The sequence below is a fragment of the Aquila chrysaetos genome, chromosome 18 (assembly GCF_900496995.4).
Source record: "Aquila chrysaetos chrysaetos chromosome 18, bAquChr1.4, whole genome shotgun sequence".
Taxonomy (NCBI): domain Eukaryota; kingdom Metazoa; phylum Chordata; class Aves; order Accipitriformes; family Accipitridae; genus Aquila; species Aquila chrysaetos.
In genome coordinates this window covers 6,235,357-6,258,245 of record NC_044021.1, presented here as the reverse complement: position 1 = coordinate 6,258,245, position 22,889 = coordinate 6,235,357, and the positions used below count along the sequence as shown (strand labels likewise).

At 36.2% G+C, this 22,889-nt stretch overlaps 1 protein-coding gene across 12 annotated transcripts in view; it reads left to right on the top strand.

Annotated features, from left to right (window-relative positions):
- CDH18 (cadherin 18) overlaps window positions 1-22,889 on the top strand; it is a 542,660-nt gene that overhangs the window by 471,441 nt on the left and 48,330 nt on the right. For all 12 annotated transcript variants that reach the window (XM_030041847.1, XM_030041846.1, XM_030041840.1 and 9 more), the window contains 3 exons: window positions 158-325; window positions 13,121-13,308; window positions 19,844-20,097. In XM_030041847.1, coding sequence (XP_029897707.1) covers window positions 158-325; window positions 13,121-13,308; window positions 19,844-20,097 — 610 coding nt within the window. The remainder of the gene's footprint in view (window positions 1-157; window positions 326-13,120; window positions 13,309-19,843; window positions 20,098-22,889) is intronic.

Here is a 22,889-nt window from a genome sequence, read left to right as displayed (position 1 = left end):
AAGCCAGCTTATTTTGATTGTAGAAAAGCTTTGCATTTCCAGAAAATCTGCCATTCTCCACCTTTCCTGAAAAGAAAGGTTATACCCAGCCTTTCTTCTTGCTTGAACAAGCTAATCTTGATCTTTCTTTTGTTTGTTTGTTTTCTTTCCATCACAGGAGTCATCAGGACTGCCTTGCACAACATGGACAGGGAAGCCAGAGAGCATTATTCCGTTGTCATTCAAGCCAAAGATATGGCTGGGCAGGTCGGAGGGCTGTCAGGGTCAACAACTGTAAATATCACACTCACTGATGTCAACGACAATCCACCCAGGTTTCCTCAGAGTATGTACAATTTCAGCATATAACTGATTTGAAAATCGTGTTGATTTTCAGTGAAGTAAGAGGCTATTAGTAAAATCCAGTTAGTATTCAAATTCGTGGGGAGAAGGCAGCTTGAGAAGTGTTTGGATTCACCAATATTTTTCAGTTCTCCAGTGATTTCAGATGAAGCACAGAGATGGCATATGCTAGAATATTGAAACCAATGAAGATTTCTTTCAATTAAACACTGAGTAAGAGTGAGATGGGTGACAAACCAATACTCTTGTCATATGTGGGCTATTCTCCCGTCCTTTTTGAATGTATATTTCAATAACTGTGTGATTTTGATCCACAAGTGAATTACATTGTTCCCATGGTAGACCACAACAAAAAGTAACACATTAAAAGATTTAATCCAGCATGCCTTTGGCTGCTTCCATTCACATCTATCAATTTTTTTCTTCTGTTTCTTTCTCTATACCCATGCAAACTTTTAAGATCACTTTTTACATTACAGATGGTCAAAATCCAAGCTGTTTCTCACTGTTGTCGAGCTATGGTGGCGTCTGCCTTTATCCTAGTTAAATGAATTGTTGATGTTGATGTCAAACTGAATGTTCTCACATGCATGTATGAAAAGTATATGCTAGAATACTCTTAGAATATCTTAATATGGCCACTAATAGGAAGTTCATTATTATGCAACTCATTGGGTGCACATTGATCTGACACAGCAGCTAGAGTCTTGTAGGAATTCTGAATTCAGTCAACAATTTATTTAAAAGTCTTCTGGAATGCAGTTGCATAGCTAAACCCGCTTCCCTTTGCAGATTGGCTCAAGGACAGTAAGAATATTGTAATCTGGACTCAAGACATTGCGTGAGCCCTTGTAGAACATAATGGACTGGTAGCTATAGGTACCTCCACCAGGAAACACATTAAGCTGTTTGAATGAGAAGATTTATAAACAATAATAGAGATCACAAAGCTCCAGGGAAAAACAAAGCTCCCTGGCGATACACGTTACGTAAAATCTGGTCAAGCAGTATTTCTGGCTCATTAGAAGTGTTGTAGAAATGAATATTTTTTTCTGTGCCTCGCAAACACATAAAAACATAAAGCCTTTGAAACACAGCCTTAAATAAAGTATATTTGGTTTTATGTTCCACAGAATTGTCATTGCATCCATCACTCTATTTAATACTTCCTAACTATTGGAAAGGCAAAAGGTAAGGCATATCTTTGAACAAATATAACATCTAAAATAGTTAAAGTAGAAGAAATGTCCTAAGTTTCCTGCAAACTCATGAGACAAATGGATCCCTACATATCAGGTTTCAAAAATTGGGCTCTTTTATTTTGAATGGAAGGTTTTGGATATTAAGCTGGCTAGCAGGCAGAACTGTACATTGTCACATACATTTCTTTATCTGTATTAATATTTTTTCAGAAATGGAAGAAATATGAAATGTTCAGGTTCTATTCTATACATGCTAAGAGATTCTGATAATTGCAAAAAATAACACTGAAAACGACAAAACATGATTTCACATTTAATGAAAACTCATTATTTAACAAAGCAAAATTAAAAATGTATTTTATTTAACATTATTGTTTTAAACAGAAAATACTAATCCTAAAACAGGTTTTGTAGAGTACAAACACTTGCTTTATCTTTCCTTACACAGGATTCCTATACCACAGTTATGACTCTAACATTGCTTTTTTACTCCTTTTCAACAAGTATAATTTAAACACTTTGCAGAAGAGTGGTAGCTATATGTTAGTAATACGGAACAAAAGTGTAGACCATCTAAAATCAGGCCATATTAACATCATGAACTATTACAATAATACATGAGTATTGCACTAACAGAAATAAACTTCACTGTTTATTTTTCTTTTCTTTGAATGCCATGATTTTCAGTTAAATTTCTCTTCAATTTCCTTATTAGACGGAATGCTAAATGAGACTTACTGAGGCTTGTCACATTCAGAGTTGAATTCAAGGGAAGTGCTAACCAAAACTGCATATATCGAGTGTATAACCATTGGGACAGGCTGAGCCTCAGCTAAACCACAGACTTTCTTTTGGTTAGTTTCCTTTTCTCCGTTACCATACTTGTGAGTTTTGAATCTGACTCTAACTGTATGAGTACTTGAGAACATGCTGGGTAGCACATCTGATCGATGCTTTTATTATTTGTTTTACTTAGAAATATGCTCTATTGTATATATTTAAAAGATCGTACCTTTCTGGCTTTGGTAGATCAGTGTTCAGTAGAGATGCATATGGAGTAAGTTATGCGGGATTTGTCCCCCTTGAAACACTTTAAAAATCTATTTAAAACTTAGAAATAGAGGTTGTAAATATATCTGCTTAAATGAATTTACTGTGGTTTTTTCTGTACTCACTCTAAATATAGCTGGCTTTCTTTCAAAGAAATTACTGACAGAAGAGCTACAGTTTTCCAAAATACCAAAGAGTCTAGGAGGAAGAATAGGAAACATTACTGCATAATTTTATCAGTCTGATGGTTGCAGTTCTGAAATACATGGTGATAATAATCTCTGGAATAGGAAACATAGCTGAAGAATTCTGCATGCAAAACACAGTAATATGTCTCAGAAGTAGGCAAGGGGTTGTGAATTCAGTGGGAGAACAACCTGAAACCAATTCAGTATTTTGCTTACCAGTTACTTCAGTGCATCTTGTACAACACTGATTTCTTTTTCTTCATCACTACAAATTTTGTTTCTTTTGAGAGTCCAGTTATAAATGAACTATCTGTTTAATGTAAACTGACAGACAATGCTCTGCATGGGAAGATTTTTGCTTTTCAGTAATCAGCATCTCTCAGTTCTTGTTAGTTTTACCACTGATGGATCCACTTGGTTGATGGCTGAGGGCCCTGATTTCATAGTCATAAATTTATTTCAGTAATCTGATAGAAAATGTTCCGTCTACTGTTGACACTGTTATCAGCCTTGAGTTACATCAGAATTTTCTGTATAGTTTTCTTCTATTAATTCTCTCTGGTCTTGTTTAGGATGAATAGATTCTGCATGTTTTGCTTTGTTTCGGATGAACAGATTCAGATTGAATCAAGATCATCACACTAGGCAGATGCTTCCACTGACATGTTTTGTACATCAAGTGCTAACGATTACACTCTGGACAGCGTGTAGGAGATCTGTAGTTATTGTGTGTAGAGTCTAATTTTACAAGGAAATTACTTCCCTGATACCCCATTTGTAGATTTTGTCGTTTGATACATCTAGCTCAGTTCTTTAGAATAAAGCAGAATTCAAATACGAGTCATGGCTTAAAACATTTTTTATAACACTTGATTGTTGAGTCTTGGTTGTTTCATGGCAGTATATGGATATAATGTGAAATTACATATGTGCATAATTAGTTTGGCCTCACTTTTTACAGTGTCATTGTCTGAAAAGTACACAGCCATATTTAAGTAGGAATGCTGTATGAAGATACTCCAGTTAGTTCTGGGAAAGTAAGCTCGCATCCCAGAAGTAGACATTAACTCTGTTCTGTGCTAGTAAGGTGTCCAGCCTTGTTAATATAACTTAGCTAATTAAGTGCAAAGGTATCTGCTGTTGATTTTCTTTTGAATTTATACTCCAATATGGTCCTTTCCATATCCCCAGTTCCACATAGTACATCCAGTTCCTATGATGCCCATACATAACCATCGGCATCCTCTCACTCCCCACTGCCGTGCACTGTAGACTGTCCTGTCCTCCTGTGGCGGCTAGTCCGGAGCTCTCTGCCTGCTGGTTGACCACTTGGCTGCTGCCAAATGAGATGAGTAAAGCGGAATTTTCTCTGATTTTTTTTTAGCAAGTCTTTCTCTTCTATTCAACCAGTAATTGTTAAGCAGCTTGCAGAATCGTAACATCTGTGAGGCCTCTGCCCTTCTGTTGGATTTGTGTGAAATTGGACAGGGGTTAAAAGTTACGGGAGGGTATTGAATTAAAATGATTACGGAAGTTGTGTGTCCTTGGGAAACTCAGATTTAAAACAAAACAAGAAAAGGACTCGATAACTGGTTTGGCTTAAGATTGCTGAAATCTGATCAACTACACCTTTGTTAATTAGATTTTGTTCATACCTAGTAGTCTAGTTTCTTGTTGATTGTGTTGTTTATGTGATGATGATGATAAGTCCAGCAACGATCCAGTGTCCAGGGAGCATGAGGAAGCATTTCATTCCAGAAATTGTTCTACATTTAAATGTTGCTTATTTAATAAGATTTTTTTTCATTATATTTAGAGGAATGCCTTTTTCATATTTCACACTACAACACTTACTACCTTTGTGGCTATTCCCAATAGCTACTAGCTATAATATACTAAGGGTAAAATGTATTGCAATTGAGTAGTCCCAGGTATCAGTTATTGCTGAAGAGATGCTTAGGTCTTTTAGGAAGACCTTAAATCAGAGTAGAGGGACATGTAGAAAGTTGTTTTAAAACCAGATTTGCACAGAACCCTAATATTTTGTTCTTCAGAAGATATATTCCTGCATAGAACTTTATTCCCTTTCTTCAAAAGTGAAGTTATCATCCTGGAAATTTTATTTTATTCTCATTTTTCTCATTCCTGTGTTCCACAAATAAGTTTTTTGTACTACCATATTCACTGTTTGTTTCCACAGGCGGTTCACAATTTAGGATATGCTTTTCTAGAATTATAGTTTATATATTGCCAACAATTTTTATCATATATGTGTTCCAGGATGTCTAAAGAAATGTAGATTATAATCATATGATTTGATTGTTTTTTCCATCTGTAAGATTTAGGGAGGCTCACTCTTCCTTCCCAGTGGTTAGACAAAGTCAGCTTCAGAAACAGCTCTTTGTGTAAATAGTAGGCAGGATGAGCCTGGTGTGCATGATCAATCTACTGAAAGGCAATTATTAATATCTCATTAAAAGATAAAATAAGTAACATAAATGCACATGCCAGGGGAAATGCCAGGAAATTAGATATTTCTAGGTGATAAGGAAATACAGCAGCCTATCTTAACATATTTTATGTCCAAAACAGGTATTAAAAATTAAACGTAGCTTCTTCTTATTACTGTTGTGAAATTGAGTCAACATAATGAGATTTAAAGGGTGGGTTCTCATGAGAAAATTTAAGGGCTGTTCAAAGAGAATTCTTTTTGCTGTGCTCTTAAAACACCTCTGGTTAATACTGAGAGTTTTCTGCAAAACTGAATTCTTGCCCAACATGCTAATCTCAGCTAACTTGAGACATAAAGATTAATCCAGAACATTTTAGTATATTATTGGGAAATCATAGAATCATAGAATCATTTAGGTTGGAAAAGACCTTCAAGTCTCAATTTGTACTCAAGTACAAATAACAGGGGAACTTTGATATAAAAAAAGACATAGAAATAATTACTTGTAACCTAGAAATTATATGTGTTAGTGCTGATAAAATGTAAACAGTATTTCAGTACAGACTTATAAAATTATAATGGTATCTACATAAATCAGGTTTTAGTTATTTGTGTAAGGAAAGAAAGGTAGCAAGATTTTCTTTTGTTGAGAATGTTGTTAGGACTGTGTTAAAGGTTGCTGTAAAAATCTGGCAATGCAGTTCATGGGGTGTATACATTTTAGAAGCTGTTTTCTTTGTCAGAGAAAACAGCTATTAAAATTGGTTATAGTACATGTTCACATAATAGTCACACAGCATAATTCTGGTGCTAACGAGTGTTTTGCTTCTCTCATATTCTTAAAGGCGGAGAATTTTTTCAATTAATTGTGTTTATAAAGGGTGTGATCAGGTTCCAGAGTGAATGACCAGTGAGTGACATGTCCTTTGTGAGTACAGTTGGTGTTCAGTATACTGATTTTCTGCCTTTACAGAGAATGATCACAGGTAAATCTCCAGGCCCCCTGATCTTAATTGTTCTTTGTTTAGAAATGGCTAAAGTTCACATCAGAAGCTGAATGTGGGGCAGGTAAATATGAGCTAGCAAGCTTTTAATTTCTATCAATTTTCAGAACCTGAGTTTCCTTCTGACTGTGACAGCCAGGAGCGCATGTAAAGGGTAAAAATGCTATTATATGCTTGTATTACCTGATGAAGGCGTGTGACTTGAATGTGTCAGGCCAAGAGACAACAGCTGTTAGTCTTAAACATAAGAGAAATATGGTGCTTTTTTGATTCTCCAGAAGAAGTATTTAGAATCACCTGCCTAGCAAGGCTGCTGCACAAGGACAACAGGCTGTTTAAAAAGCAGCTAGCATCAATAATGTCCTGAGGAAATAGAGAGGTAAAAGGGACAAGCCTCAGTGATCTGACTGATTTTCTAAAATTTCTCTTATATTGTGTCTTTCTAATGTGCTAGAAACAATCATTCATCTATGAATTCAGCTTAAAGAGATGGACATGTGAGACGAGGAATACATTACTTAAGAGATGATGATGTTCATTAAGTACCAAAGAGAGTTAAGAGATAAGAAATAAAGTATATGTATCTTTGAGTGCATGCTTCCATAGACTGGAAAATACTGTGTAAAGTGATTTGTTTAATTGTCTTCTTATTCTGTTAGTTTGTGATAAGATTGATATGTTCTTCTATTTGCATAAAATTTGAAGTTAAAGTTACCAAATTGTTTCATTTGTCACTGAAATCTGACATAAGTTGTTTAATGGTGTTTGATCGCATAGGAAGTCTCATGATATTCTATTTCCTGAGCAGAATAAGTGTGATTCCCATAACCAGATTTTTACTGTAAAAATTGAAGGAAGTAAGTATAATACTTTTCAAGAATATTTAAGTATGGGATTCAAAAACTTCTTTAACAAGAATTCATGACAGTAAAACTTGATCACAGAATTGTTTACAGAATTCAAATATAAAGGGAAGCTGGGAGGGGCAAAAATATATTTATGTCAAAGTCTGACTAAATATTTGTAGAAAATATGTGTTCTGTATACTGAGCTTTAATGCCAGCTATGTGCATCAACTTTACTCCTAACTAGGATGGAGTCTAGCAGTTGGTTTTATTTCACTTAATTGGGTATTGTCTATGAGAATTTCTATGTGCAAGGTAGATTATTCATTACATACATCATACATATCAAAATAATTTTGAAATACTCAAAAAATTCTATAAGGGTTCTGAATGAGGCAGTAATGATTTTGGGAATGAGGGCGGTTGGTTGGTTGTTTTGTTTGTTTAGTGATGGAGAATTGGGAGCAGGACCACTCCATTTTAAGGGTTAGTCTTCAGATCTCCCTTCATTTTCGTATCCTTTATAAAGCTAAACCGCAATGGGAGCACAATCCTAGCTGTGGTAATGCCAGGGAAAAACAAACAAACAAACAACAAAACCAAACACGGTCCAAATGGAGCGTATCCCTTTTACAGGTGTTGCTATTGCTCTCTGCTGACCCAAGCTGCCTGATGTAGCCGTGGTCCTCCTTTAAATGGCATAGAATATGCTCAACACAGCACAGCTCTAGAGACTGCTACAGATCATGCCCAACTGTTAAGTTGCTCATTAGTGATGATTATGGAGTGTATATATTGTTTTCCCACACCATTTGCATAAAAAATGTGTATTTGGGTATTCAGTACCTACAGGAAAGTACTGAATCTGAAAAGCCAGGAAACACAGTTTTCTTTCTGTTTCTGAAAAAACTTCACAGTTTTTACAAGAAATCAGAATACTTTTGATGTCTGAGAATTAGTCAGAAAGCTCTCGGGTACTTGTAGTTACTGTCTGAGTTGTAAAAAGCAGGGGCATGGGGATGCACAAGTCTTCTTCCAGCCAAAGGGGTCTGTTGCATCTAAGAAGAATGGGTTTTTTCTAAATTGTCCCAAGAGTGTTGCGTTCTCAGAGTTTCGAGGCAAGCAAAATGTCTGAGTTTTGAAGATTGTTTTAGTGTCATATTTGCAAATAAGAAATAACTTCACTTACACTTTGAATATTTTTAGAAAGTGAAAAAGCATTGTTTTTTTGGCAGGGAAGAAGAATAAGCCAAACGCACATCTTTAAAATTTCTTCTTTAGTTTAGCTGTGTGAAAGAGACGTTGCCATCAAAAAGAATATTCAGAACAAAGACAGTAGAGAGAAAATTGACTGAGCTTCTGGAATCATAAAAGTTACTGTATTCATAATGATGATTGATTAAAATTGGTTTTTTTATATTAAAAATAAGCATAGTAAAGAAAAATGCAACAAATGTCCAAGACATACCGTGAGAAGTGGACTTCTAAAAATCTGCAGTCTCAAAAGAGAAATCCAGACTAATCTATTACATGTAATGAAAACAAGCAGCTCTGTGAATGGAGAATAACTTCGTAACAGAAAGCCGCCAAGCAAGGTTGCGCACAGTCCACAGTTGGAGCTGCACGTGAATTTTATCAAAGATGGCTGGTAGTAAAACGTGAGACATAACTTCATGAATGCCAGGAACATAGATTCATGTGGGACCTCCAGAAGGTCATCTGACCCAAAGCCCTGCTTAAAGCTGGTTCAGTTAGATCAAGTTGCAAAAGGCCTGGGTTAGTCAAGTTTTGAAAGGTCCTTTTCAGGTCCTTTTCTGCAAAGCTGCTTTACGGGCGGTTGGCCCCGAGCGTGTACTGGTGAATAGCTTTATTCCTCGGCCGGTGCTGTCATTGAACGCCGTGAGGTTCCTGTCAGCCCATTTCTCCGGCCTGTCCAAGTCCCTTTGAACAGCAGCCCTGCCCTCCAGCATATTGACCACTTTTCCCCAAGTTGATACTGTCCACTCGCTTGCTGCAAGTACATGCAACCTGTCATTCAGGTCATTAGTTAAGACATTAAATAGTTTTGGCCACAGTTTTGATTGTTAATTGGCTGCCAGTCTGAATAATCAGACTTTGAGCCTGGCTCACTGTCCATTTATTCTCCGTATGTTATCAGTTCGGCTCATGACTGAGTACTTAGCTAGTTGTGGGTTCAAGCAAACTTTCTTCACATAGCACTTTGATATACATTTAGGATGTGGTGATATTTTGTGTTAAAGCAATCAGTTGCTGTGTTTATCAGTTTGCTAGTAGATAGAGAAAGGTATCGGTGTATGAGCTGTGATGTGTGAACGAATGCATCCATTGCTTCGTCACCAAGCAGTATTTATCCTTACGTTACTAAAACTATACCTTGGATAAACAAATAACAAGCAGGCCAAATACTTGCTTATTTCTCTACTCATTCAGTATTATGCCTCTCCTCCCTTCCTTTGTTAAGTAAGGTAATTCCTGCTGTTCAAGAGGACATTATAACCTATAAAAGTAAGTCAAAACTATCAACAAAATAGATTAATGAATAAAATAAAGTAACATGCTTATTGAGTTGCATTAAATACTGTCATACTTTTTTTGAGAGAGATTCAGACAGAGAAATTGCATTTCTGAGGGTAAAACACAGCATTATAGGTTGCCTGTAGGCTAATTGAAATGAGAAGTAAATTGTTCTACAGATCAATAAACTTTCTGTACTATAATGACAGATAAGCCATATAGTTTATTGAAAGAAAGATGAAGATCACTTGTATGCATTTGAACGATGTTTCAATTAACATAGATTAAATCCTGCAAAGTGATGTGACTATCCTATACAGTACATTAACTGGAAAAGAGTATTAATTTACTCATTTCATGAGCTAAGTGAATGCATCTGAATGAATGTTAATATAAAAATTGAGAACCAAATCAACCTCTACAAAATCTTGATCTATAAGCCACTGGGCAGCCCCTCTAAAACAATTCAGAGCATCCCCAAGACTGTTTGATATTTCTGCTTTACAACAGCTCCTGGAAGGCTGTGATGCTGGGACCGTAGGAACAATCTGTTCAACTTGGGCAGATTTGGTGAAACAGTTTTAATACAGACTGGTATCTGTTCCTCAGGGCTCCTAACTTCCCAACCAATTTTTAGAGGGTTGAGACAGACTCATAGCTTACCATAAAGAATCATAAATTGACAGTATATGCATCCCATATTATTTTTAATGTCCTATCAAAATTTATTCAATGCCCAAGGAAATGTTCAGTTCAGCCTTTAGTTGGTTCCTCTACTTTCCAGTAATAAAGTTTACAACAATTTAGTGTTTAGTAGAACATTCCCAGTTTCCACCGCTAGTCTAAATAAATGTCTATAATATATTTTATCTAACCATGTTGCTGAATTTTATCCTCTTATGTGTTTGTTGGTTTTAGATAGTATTGTTTGTAATTATCTATTTGGCTCACGTCTGTATGAGACATCTTCAGGCTGTCTCTGAAGCAGTGGTTAAATACTTGTTGGGAGACATTCCTGACCTTATAATCTAAGAGTTTTTATTTTTTAACAGTTTTCTTTTCACTCCATCCGTTTTTTTGAAACATGTCAGTTCTACAAATACTGACAGATAATTAATAAGCTATTTCAAATATTTGTTTTGCTTGAAGTTTTAGTATTTCAGAATGTTTGAAGCTGGTATCAGTAAAATGATTTTCTGAAACAGATGGCTAACACTTGGGGTGTGATTATAAAGCAGAGTGTAGTGTCATGAGGATATATTTGAACTAGCTTGACTATTTGGAAGTCTCTAATTAGTTCACCCTATCATATGGGTTATAACACTTCCAGTTCCTGAAGTGGCTTGATTATATAACACATTCTTTATGGCCTCTACATAACATATTCTTTACGGTCTCAACCTTTTCCTTTTTGGAATGCAATAGAGCAAAAGTGTCAAAAGACCACATTTCACACTTATTTTAACAATAAGTAAATTCCAAAATGGATCTCATCCGATCACTATAATTTTATGTATGAAATAAAGCAACCAGCAATATGAAAGTGTCAGTTGACAGCATCTGTAAGCACGAAGCATTGCAAAAGAATGCATGGCAGAGCATTTATTTGGAAATTTGTGAAGGTGGCTTTTATATGCATATCAAAGAATTGCGTCAAAGAATTAACGGTGTGTTTTAATTGAATCAACTACTAAGCAATTTTCCTGCTACATCAGTGTTGGTATTTTCTTCTTTACATGGTAAATTATACTTTTTCTCTTGTTCTACTGGACATTTCTTGTTTCCCTTGAGCTTTTTTAATGCATGGTAATTTATTTTTTGTTTTCCTAGGAAACCTCTCTTTCCTTTTGGACTAACAAAGTTTAGTGCACTCTTCCATCCTTCTCACACTACCATTTGTTTATTAGTATTATGGGCTAGTATTGCAAAAACAATTTAAGACTATAAGTAAGTTTAGGAACCATTGTGCAAGGAATTAGAGAAATCTGTAATAAAATCTTCTAAAAGGTGTCTAAAGTTAGTTGTATTTTAGTGATAACATCCATTCCCTCTGCAGTTGCAACTTCTGTAGATTCATAATTTCTTCATCCAACAAATAGTGTTTTTCTGCCATAATGCAGGTTTTATCTCTGAATTCAATTTAAATTTTGGCTTCCTACCTGCTTACCGAGAGCAGCTCTGCAGTCATGCTAGCGGGTTTAAACTCAGCAAACTGTAACAACACGTTAGCTTCGATACGTAGCATCTTCTGTTCCACTGTCCTGCACCTCAGTGTTGCACTATTGCATTCACTATCGCAGAATGCCCAAGAGGAATATAGAAGAAACTCTGCAGAGTTTCAGAAGATATGTAATAACAGAAGTTGTTATTTTGCTCTTTTTTCTGTCTTGGTGGTTGGCCTGTGATGTAAATTGTGCAGACAATTGTTGCGGGGGGATTTGGATGGGGGGTTGTTGGGGGGGAGAGATTTGCTATGTGCACACCTTCTATTGAATGTGTATTCTCCTTTTTAGTGCTGGTAGGTTTCTGCATCCCTGCTGTGTTACAACACTAGCATTATAGGAGAAAATTTCTTTGAGCTGTTTTTGTGGCCTAGTTTCAGACGGAAATTGAGGTTTATGTAATCACATTGTGTCTGTTTGCCACTTTTTTCTCCTTGTGGCACCTTCTTGTCCCCCAGGCAAGTTTGCACCTGTTAGGATATTTAATCCAAGAGGATAGAAACAGTTAAGAAAATTACCTTTCAAAAAAATATTTCATTTTCTAATGATTAACCTAACAGGTTATAAAAACACTGAAAGGAGGTCATAGTTGTTACGGGTGCTTTTTATGGGCACAATTGTGTAAAACTTTTATGTACCCATTATGTTCATTTTCCTTTACCATGGATACCAATTAAAATTTGTGTGCAAAGGATTTTGTGCTGCAACAAAAACACTATAAAGTGGTAATGGTAAAATATTAAGTTTTACTACATTTTTCTGTAGAAAAAAATACATGTTAATTCAGTGTTGCAAAATATGTGCTGATTCAGTGTTGCAAAATGTTGATGTGATGTTGCAAAACTGATGGAATTTCAGAAAAACAAATTATACGAAGATTTTCCAGTTCAAGAGTAGCCATTTGACTACTCATTTGATGGTAAGTTGGTGGAGATAAATATATTTTGGTTATGGAGAAGATAAACTTAAAAATACTGGTTTGAAGTAAGCTTCAGAGTTAATTCCTCTGTTATGTGATGAACAGCAAAAATAACTGAAAACCAAAATCCTGCATTAGGTAATTTGGATTTTGAATAGGGAACGAAGGCATCACAAGTAAAATACAATTCCCTTTTGAATTCTTTCAGGAATTTAAATAAGTTCATAGGTTTATTTGTCAGTTTTGCATATGAAATACTCTCCCGTTACTCAGAAGTGTATCAAGCACATAACAGTTCTCTAATTTAGTTTGGCTAGAAAATGTCCAAGCTGTTGTGGTTTTTTTTTTTTCCTCCCCTCAGAACATTATCAACTCTATGTTCCTGAATCAGCTCAAGTTGGATCAGCAGTTGGCAAAATCAAAGCAAATGATGCAGACACTGGTTCAAACGCAGACATGAAGTATACAATTATAAATGGTGATGGCTCTGGGGTGTTCTCCATATCTACTGACAAAGAAACAAGGGAAGGAATTCTTTCCCTGAAGAAGGTGAGCAATAGACTTTGAAAGTTACCTGTGTATGTAATTAAAATGTAATGATGAATGCTGAATAAGCAGATACCATGATGAAAATATTTTACTGTGTAAACCTATTGAACCATGAACTTCAGCAGTGTAAGCTTCTCCACATTGCTTCCTGAGACTTTAAACCTTTGCAGGAAAGGCAGGGAGAAAAGAAATTCAAGGGAAAAAAAAGTTATTTAAATCTTCTGTGCTTTTTGAATGGTCATATCTAATATTTATAATAAACTAAATCTTACTGAATTTTTTATTATGATGGTTTAATTTTTCTGAATGATGGTTTTGCACATTAATTTCTTTCAAAGAAGTAAAATTTGGCTGAAAGTTGTACAAACTGCGTGAATCTTCACATAGAAAGTTTTATCTGTGGCAATGAATGTATAATTCAGTTTTCATAGGGTGTTATTCTTTGACTTGCTAGCTGGCTTCTAAGTAGTCAAGTATTGTGCACTGTGTAATGTAAATACTGAATTGCTTATAAAGAGTCAAAATGTAACTGGTCAAGCCATCACACAGTTATCATATATATGAATTTTCTATATTTATGCCAGTCTATTCAAACTATTAATTATAAAGTGTTCTTGCAATTTAATTTCATTCTTAACTGAATTCCATGTACAAATATAATTCCATAGATAGTTTCGTCTCCATATTAAGTCCTCTGAACTGAGTTCATAGTGAACGTTTCCTGAAGTGTCTGCCAACTTACGGTAATATTCTATGGCTAGATTTAAATTTACTTTTATAATAACCCAGAAAGATGGGTTATTCTATTTAAGTAACATTTTTTTAAAAACCTTTCCAACAAAGGGAAATAATTCCTTGATTTCAGTTATTACTTGGACTAACAGACATCAGTTGGCAATTCTCATGGGGATTTGTTGTTATTGAGTCTTACAGGCATCAATTATATCCGTACAGCCTAAAAAACAAAAGTGAATTTGTATTCATATTTCATTATATGTATTCTGGGCCTGATTAACGGTAGGAGGAATGAAACCCAGCAAAATGTGGGAAAAGAGAATAAATAAAAACTGTCATAAAGAATGTTACTTTTTTGCATCTGAATAGGTATGTATGTATGTATGTAAATTTTTATTTAACATCTTAAAAAAGATTTTGTAACTGAAGGAAATGTTATTTTTATAATTCATAATGATTTAAAAACGGTTCCTATCTCTCCCAGTATCTTAAAAAGCTTCAATTCAGTCTTTTATAAAGGTTGTGTAATACCGACCTCGTTCAGCCACATAAAAGTAAACTCCATCTTTTTTATACCACTGAACTTATTTCTTGGTGGCTTTGATGTAGCTAATGCCATAATCTGTTATTCCTTCTTCAAAATGAGCGTTGTTCTCGTTTAAAAGTTCACCATGACTATTGTTCATTAAATTTATGCCTGTTGAGAACATGAAGCAGAAAGGAAGAATTTGCAACAAAATGAAAGAGTCCATACATAAAAAGTGTAAAATCACATTTCTTACTGTTTCTTGGCAGACAAAATAGCTTCAGAGAAATTTTCACTATGTTTTAGAATGTGACAAAAGCATATGTTGCCTGTTCTTACACATACACATGACAGTGATTTGAGTCATTTTCCCATCAAGACAAGAGGGGATACATTTTGCTTAGGTAATGTTATATTTCAGTTGAGCAGAAATTTAGCTTTTAGAGCTACGTAAATTGGTGTGGAATACCTCCAGTCTTTCCTCAGAGAAGTTATAGTATCCCCTTGTACAGTACAAAAAGGTAATCTCATTTTTTAAATTGTTTTTTTACTCAGATCATGAATGCAGTTTAACAAGTATTTCATATACTGTGTGCTGTAATTACTTTTGATTTAGATGTTTGGGTTTCAAGCTGAATTAGTTTGATAGCCTACCCAAAACAGATAATCTCCACTAAGAATGGCATGGGTTTTGTTTCATATATCAGATGCCAGTACCGTCTATAAAAATAAAATAGAATGATTTGTCCTCTAATACGTCTCTAGAAGAATGTATAGTAGGCACATCAGAAAAGCCAGAAGTAAATATATCATTGTGTCCAAAGATCTGAAGTTGTTCTCAAACCGTTTGAAACTTCACTTATTTAAGGCTCTGATGCAAAAATCAAATTTCTCAGTGCCTCCGTGCTAGGCTGTTCAACAGGCATGCAGAGTCTGTGAGTGCTGGAAGGAATCTTTTCTGGTCTTACTCTGGGCTGACCCAAAACATCTGGTGCTTTCATTATCTCCTCTGTTGACAAGCCCTGTGGAGCCACCCTTCAGCATCAAAGATCTGCTACAAAGGGTTGATTGCAAACTGGCATGAAGGATTTCCCCTTTGCCTCGTGCAGTTCCTTGTTTGAGTGGGAGACTAGAGAAAACCAAAACAAAATAGCACAGTGAAAGCCATTACTGTCTGGATCCTTCAGAGAATGACTGGTCAGCATGTTCCCCCCTTGTTGTGATTTTCGGAGAAGTAAGGTAGAACTTTCCTCACCTCAGGTCAGCAAGTATCATTCGGGCTTCCCAGACAAAATGGTATGAACAGACCATATCTCTTCCATTTTGTATAATGAGACTGGAAATGTTCAGGAAACAGCTATTTACTTCTCATAAAATTCTGCTGTCCTTTTGGGAGTCGGATATTAGAAAAACAGACTGCAGTATAATGAGCAGCAGTATTTTCCAGTAAGCCCTGTGACTGGTCACTTGAGCTACATGGAGTATTTTCAGTTTTGCATGAAAATCATAATAAACAATGAATACACACTGAAGATATGTGGGTAATTGTCATGGAAAGACATTGTTCTTTGGGAAAAGAGGAAACATGAACAAAAATTCTGTTTAGGTCCATCTAAAATCTAAATGTTTTGTTTTCTTTCCAGGAAAGAGTTAATGAACTTCAATGTTGGGACAATTTTAAGTAAATCTAGAAATGATCTAGATTTCTAGAGAGACAGGAAAATGCTATAGCTAATGACTGAGACAGGCGACTGATATTCAAGGCCTCTCTGTGAGTTAAATGAGGGAGAATTTAAACTTAGGTTTTACACATTACAAGTGAATGTCTTTACAAGTAATTTATTCAAGTATTTGCTTCTCTTGGGGAGAGCAAGGGGTCAGACAGGACAGAGCCACATCTTTCTGTTTGGCTATTTGGACTTAAATGAGTCCTATTGTGAGTTTGATGGGACAGCTGAAATATGTCCTTTGTAAATATAAATTATTTTGCATTATCATTTTTATGCCCAAACTCTTGCTGAATTAGAATAGCGTAGGTATTTTAAGATGAACGTTATGATCAATAGATTATTAAAAAAAAAAAAAAAAAGAGGGGAATAAAAACCTCCTACTGGTAAACAGCTCAGATTACCTGAAATAATGGATGAGTCTATGAGAAATTTCTTAGCACACCATTAGACAGGCTATAAGTGGGGGCCCAATTTGTTCTTCAAATGTAATATAAATGTTAGTTTTAACAAATGCACAGTGTTTAAGCGGAAGCCCAGCAAAATACAGTTCTGTAAATTCAGGTTGCCTCCAGGTTTCAATTTTTTAATATTTTACAAAAAGGAAAAGAAAAAGTGATGTAACAACTGGACTTGTGAGTTGTTCAAAGATGTGGAATATCACAGGGCTTGCTTTGCTTTGTAAATTTCCTTACTTCTCCTCAGGAGAGAACAAGGAAAATTAAAAAAAAAAAAAAAAAATACTAATTGTGATCCCTGACAATAGTAAACCTTAGTACAGTATGTGTCTTTTCTGTCTAAAATAGCTCAATGTTGAAAATAGTGTTGTTTTTTAAGCTCTATGAATCACAGTGCAGGAGAGTAAGCTCTTTTTCTATTATGTCCCAGTATCTGATTCCTTAATTCAAAGATGTTGTGGGAAGAAGGAGAAAGAAAATGAAAGTAAAAAACTGCTTTGGCTATGGTTGAAATGTCAGCTTTTTCTGATTATCTGAATGGATTATTCTTATATTTCTAGACAAAAAAAAAAAAAAGTGTTGGTATTGTCTGATTAAGTAACTACACAAAAGAAAGAAAACAAGACTTTGTGTTATTCCTCATGTGTTTTCTGGGAGAAATTAATCTTCCTATACAACCTAATCCAGTCTTTGTCAGTAGAAACTTATTTTTCCAAAAGGCACAATAGTTACAATTTGCAATCCTTTTGTAAACTTTTTTAATCTTAGAATATTCTATGTGCTGCAGAGCAATGCAACTTACTATTTAATACTTCCCTGCTTATAACATAAACACATCATAAATTAATGAACAACAGTTAGAATTTGCTAAACTTGTATTTCTTTATTAATTGATTTAATTGAGTAGATGACTTAGCTCTTTTTTTTAACAGTAATAGATTTATCAGACTATGGTAAATTTCCATGCCTTTAATATTTTTATTTTTACATTCAGGAAAGGGAGACAGAGAAAGCAAAATACAAAAAAGTCTCATCCTATTAGAGTTAAGAGAATGAATTAATTGTACTTCAATACACACAGGAGAAATCAAAGAAACATAGTATATATAAATCCTGACTACCTATTTTTCTTATACATCATCAGTCAAATTTACCATAGATTTTATCTACAAAATACACGCTGACATTGACAAATCACACATTGCCTTGCTCATATCTCTTGTCTTAAGTACTACTTTTCCACTCTTTGGGATGATACAAAATACCAGTTTAGCCTTGATCGAAGGCTTGAATACTTGTACTGAGTTCTCTTCAGGCAGGCTGTCAGGTCCACACAGGATGATACCGGTTGTAGTGGAATTCTGCCATCCCATAATGTCATCATAATTTCAATTCTAAAAAAAAATTCTACATGTATGCATCTTCTTTTAGTGTTATGCCTGTGTTCTGAGATTGTTGGAAACTTCGTGGTAGTACATATACACCTGTACAAACTACCTGCTTTGCTCAGTGTGATAATAAATATTAACCTACCTGTCCTTCTTTATAAATGGGCTGAAGCTAGAAATTTGTAACGCAGTAAGTATTGAGGTGTCTATTATAAGGAATGAGTGCTTTTGCTCAACATAGAAGCACATTTGAAAAATGCCATTCTGAAACTTGAAATCTGTCCTATGACTGCCTGGACCTGAAATGGTATTTTTTAAAGCCTTTTCAGTAATTAGATCCAACAGACAATATATAGAAAAAACAACTTCTCGCATGAAATTCTCGATGGGCTGTCTATGAAAAGCAGTCAGTTACTTTAGTTACACTGAAGAAACCAACTCAGAGTAGTTGTGGTCCTGTAACATGGCTTCCAGTAAAAACATTGCTTAATTCTGTATCTGCTAATGGAACTTCATTACTTGTGTACTTTTAAGTTAAATATCCTTTTGGTCCCCTCTACCACATAACTATCTGACACTGGAAGAGTTGAGAGTTGGGTGTGTCATGTTTATTTTAAATCTTGCATAAGACAGTGTAATGGCATGGTAATGTAGGGTTAAAATAAATATATCAGGTCAGTAAAATTAGTTCATGATAATCTGAAAACCAGCTGAACTAGAGAGGTGAAATTTTCACGTGAGTAAATAGCAAGCTAGAAATGGGACTCTTCAGAAAGAAAGTATCCATGCAGTGTGATACACGAGTCAGACCCCCAGCTTCTTCCTTCCTAGCAGAGAGGTAGGATTCCTGGTAGGAATCTTGATTTAAATAATAGAACAATGCTGAAGTGGCGGTGGCGCTTCTGGTGAATAGTGCAGCTGGGGATGAGCCTTCTATTGGGTTTTATTGGAATATTAGGCCCTGCAGAAGGCATATCCCTAGCTGCAGAATTTCTTCCCATTTATGACGGCATAATCCATGTGCAGCCCAGCAGGACGTGGTGAGACAGGCTGAAGAGTTGTCTCTCTCATTGTTGCTGGTGAAGAATTGAAAAGAAAATGGTCTAGAATATAGGGATGCACCCTCTCTGATTAGAAAAGCACACAAGTACATGTTTAGGCTATTCTTAGACATTTAAGTTCCTGTCTCTTATGATACCAGAGTGTTTTTCTGCAAGGAGTTCCTCTTTTCAGTTGAGGATCTAAGAGAAGAGATGCCCAAAAGAATTTTAGTATCCCTATCACTGTCTATTAAACTTGTTAATTAAATATGTGAAGTTAATTTAGTTTGGGATACATCAGTCTCTACCTTTTTCAGTATTTAGCATTGACCAATAAAAATCTAAAGGTGATAAAATCCAGAGACTTTACATTATCACGGACGAAGAATCTGAGGCTCATTCTAAACCCTGAGTTTTTCCAAAACTGGTACCTTGCCCACAGTTCTGTTGTAGAGAAAACCTGAATCCATCCTGCTTCATGTATATCCTTCTACTTACAACGTATGGCAGTGGCTGCTAGAATATCTATCACAGAATATTGTCCCTTTCCAGTAACATGAAGAAATGTGGTTTAAGTTAAATGGAAAAGATGTGGTTAGCTTGCTAGCAGGCTAAACTGAAGCACAGAATGGCATTGATAAATCTTTTTTTCTGCCAACAGCCGCTCAACTATGAAAAAAAGAAATCATATACACTTAATATAGAAGGAGCAAATACTCACGTTGATTTCCGTTTTTCGCACTTGGGACCATTCAAAGATGTAACAATGTTGAAGATCATTGTTGGCGATGTGGATGAACCTCCGCTCTTCACTATGCCTTCCTATGTCATGGAAGTTTATGAAAATGCAAAGATCGGGACTGCTGTTGGCACAGTAACGGCACAAGATCCTGACACTGCCAACAGTTTAGTGAGGTATAGTATGTCCAAATTATACAGGATTGAATTCCACCAGCTAAAAGGTTAATGAGATCTGGGATGTATGAAACTATCTCTTTTATTTTAGTACATAAACGGAAACATAGGTCAGAACAGTGTCATGATCAGTCTGTATGGATTAGATTTAATAACGTAATCTTCAACCTTTTGTTGGTTTGCACTAAAATTGCCGTCTAGCCATTGGTCTGAGCAAAGGTCTGTATGCACTAGTTCCTGTAACAGCACCTCTCCAAACGGCCCACAAACAAGGCCAGTATATGTTACCACATCATATGAAATGGTGCGCTTCGCTGCCCTACTGCCGGTCAGTATCCTGCCACTAGTTGTAAATCTGTTCAGGATCACAATGCTGGTTTTCCCCTGTCGTGCCAGTATTGTGCTGGCCCTCTGCACGCTTGCCCCACCATAGCTGGCCCAGGTGCTTGTGCAAGACAGGAACTTGTTCAGGTACACCTTTCCTCACAGACAAGCAGCATAATTTTTGCAAAATTGTGTTTGAGGAGGAAGCCATTATTTTATAATATGCTTCAGTTTTAGTGGGGTATCAAAAGAATAGAATGGGTGTAATAGTGCACCCCACTGATGTTGCTAGGGATATGTCATGTTATCTCCAATTGTGAGGTCTAGAGCAAAGAGAAGTGCTGAGAAGCAGAAACTTGCAGCATCAGATACATCATTGGAAAACTAAATGAATACGTAGCATACTAGGAAGGAAAGATTTTGATAGTCTTTATAATGAAATTCATTCTTAAAGAAAACGTTCTCATTAAAAAGAAAAGGGAAAAAAAAAAAGGAAGATTTCTGTGTTACTGCTCTGGCCAGAATACTTCTTGTACTAACAGAACTGGCTTGGAAATAGGTCATGGTCTGAACTAAGGAACTGAAATCAAGCTGGAAATACCCCCGCAACAAGCTTGAAAAAGCATCGATGCCAAAAATACATATATGGATGTTAATTTGACTTCTTCCCAATTTAAGAGCATTTGGATTTAACCTTGAACACTCTGGAATTGGGGTTTGAATTCATTACTGGTTTAGAGTAAAGTTTTCAGTTAAATGTTTTCATCTATGATAAGATAACGTGACTTTTTTTACTGGCTTCATTTGTAGAATGAGTTACTTTCTAAACTGACGTGCAGTGTGAGAATTTTGTGGAACAATGCATGAATGTTTGTCTTGAAGATGGTAGTGGATTTAAGATGTTTCAGAAAAAAAAATTCTTCGTGAAAACATATTTGATGCTACTCCTTTTTATGACATAATGATACAGCCTTTGTGGAAATCATGTGACTATATACTTGAAAAACAGTGTTTCTTAAGCTAATTGGGCATTTTTAGTCTCCTGACTGGGTTGAAATCTGCTGGGTACATGTAATAGTCTTGGTAAGACGAAACCATTTTTGCAGAACAATGAAGGCATCAGATTTTTATGGTTCTCTTGTGCTAATAGCCTAAGATTCAAAATGTTTAGTGTCAGACAATCAATATATACAATTTCTTCATGGCAAGTTATTGCCTTTGAAAAATTGCCACTATGGTATTTGTGTCTAAATCATAACATAAATGAGAAAATTTCACTAAAAATAACTGCCAAGTGCCTGTAGCTTTAATACTATAATTCTGAAACAACAGCTAACACAGTCAGACAGATTAGCCATCATGGTAGTTTGGGAGTAGGAAGGGCAAGTACAGATTTGACTAGTTCCTCCATAATTCAACTATCTGTGGCACCTAAGAGTTTTGTCTAGAAAGGGGTAAGACAACCGTTGTAAAAGGGAAGCAGCAGCAGTTTGTACAAAGGCTGGGAAGGCCAGAAATAGATTTTCTGGGTGAATTGGGCAATAATTTGGAGATAGAGGGATTGGAAGGAAAAATATTTCCAAATATTTTGCTTTTGTATTGGCCTTTTTTTTTTCCAAACAGGAATTTGTAACCAGTGATTGAGGCCAGAATATTGAATATCCATATTATGTCCTTATCTTTGTCTATCCTACTTTTCCCCCGCATTGACATTGCTTTTTGCATTGTTCCTTCCATCTCTCTCTGTTTCAATGGAGAAAAAAAATAAAGTGCTAGCAAAACATACCAAATCGTGAAGCTCTGAAAGCAGCCAGCCCTCAGTTACGTGTTGGAGGGGTTCGGCAAGGGCAGTAGCAGCTCTGATATCCTTGACAGATCATTATATTGTGACCAGGTCCGCTCTCCAGCCAGGCTTTATCCATGATGGTGGAACTGACAGTGAATGTAATTTGTGAGCGGGCGGGCTTTTTATGAAGACGCTGATCCTCTGAGGCCTGGAGTAACACGTTGGCGCATGGGTCTCTGAAGAGGCACCAGACCGGGTCGGTGTGTCCTTAGGTTCTCCTCGACCTTCCTCCTGCCGGAGGAGAAAGGCTGCTCTGGGAACGGGCAGCTTTAACCCCCGCTTCCCTCACCTCACTTCGCCCACAAACGCTGACGCGGTGCAGAAGGGCTTTGTGTGGTTTCAAGATTTGGTCACGGCTTGGGAAACTCTGGGTTAGAAGTGGTGTGTGGCCGGAGAAGCGGGCCAGGCCGGCCGGGCTGAGCTGCTGCTCCACGGGAGGCAGGTCCTGCCCCACGCTCCGCTCGCAGCCGTGAGCAAAGGCTGGTTTTCTCAGAAGCGTGCCCACAGTGCGCTTACGTCCTTCCGTGCGGGTTTGCAAGAAACGCCTCCGCTGTTCGTCTGAAACCCTGATGAGTCTGAAAGGTAGTCTGAGGGTGATGAGATCACGTCTATCCTTCGTTTC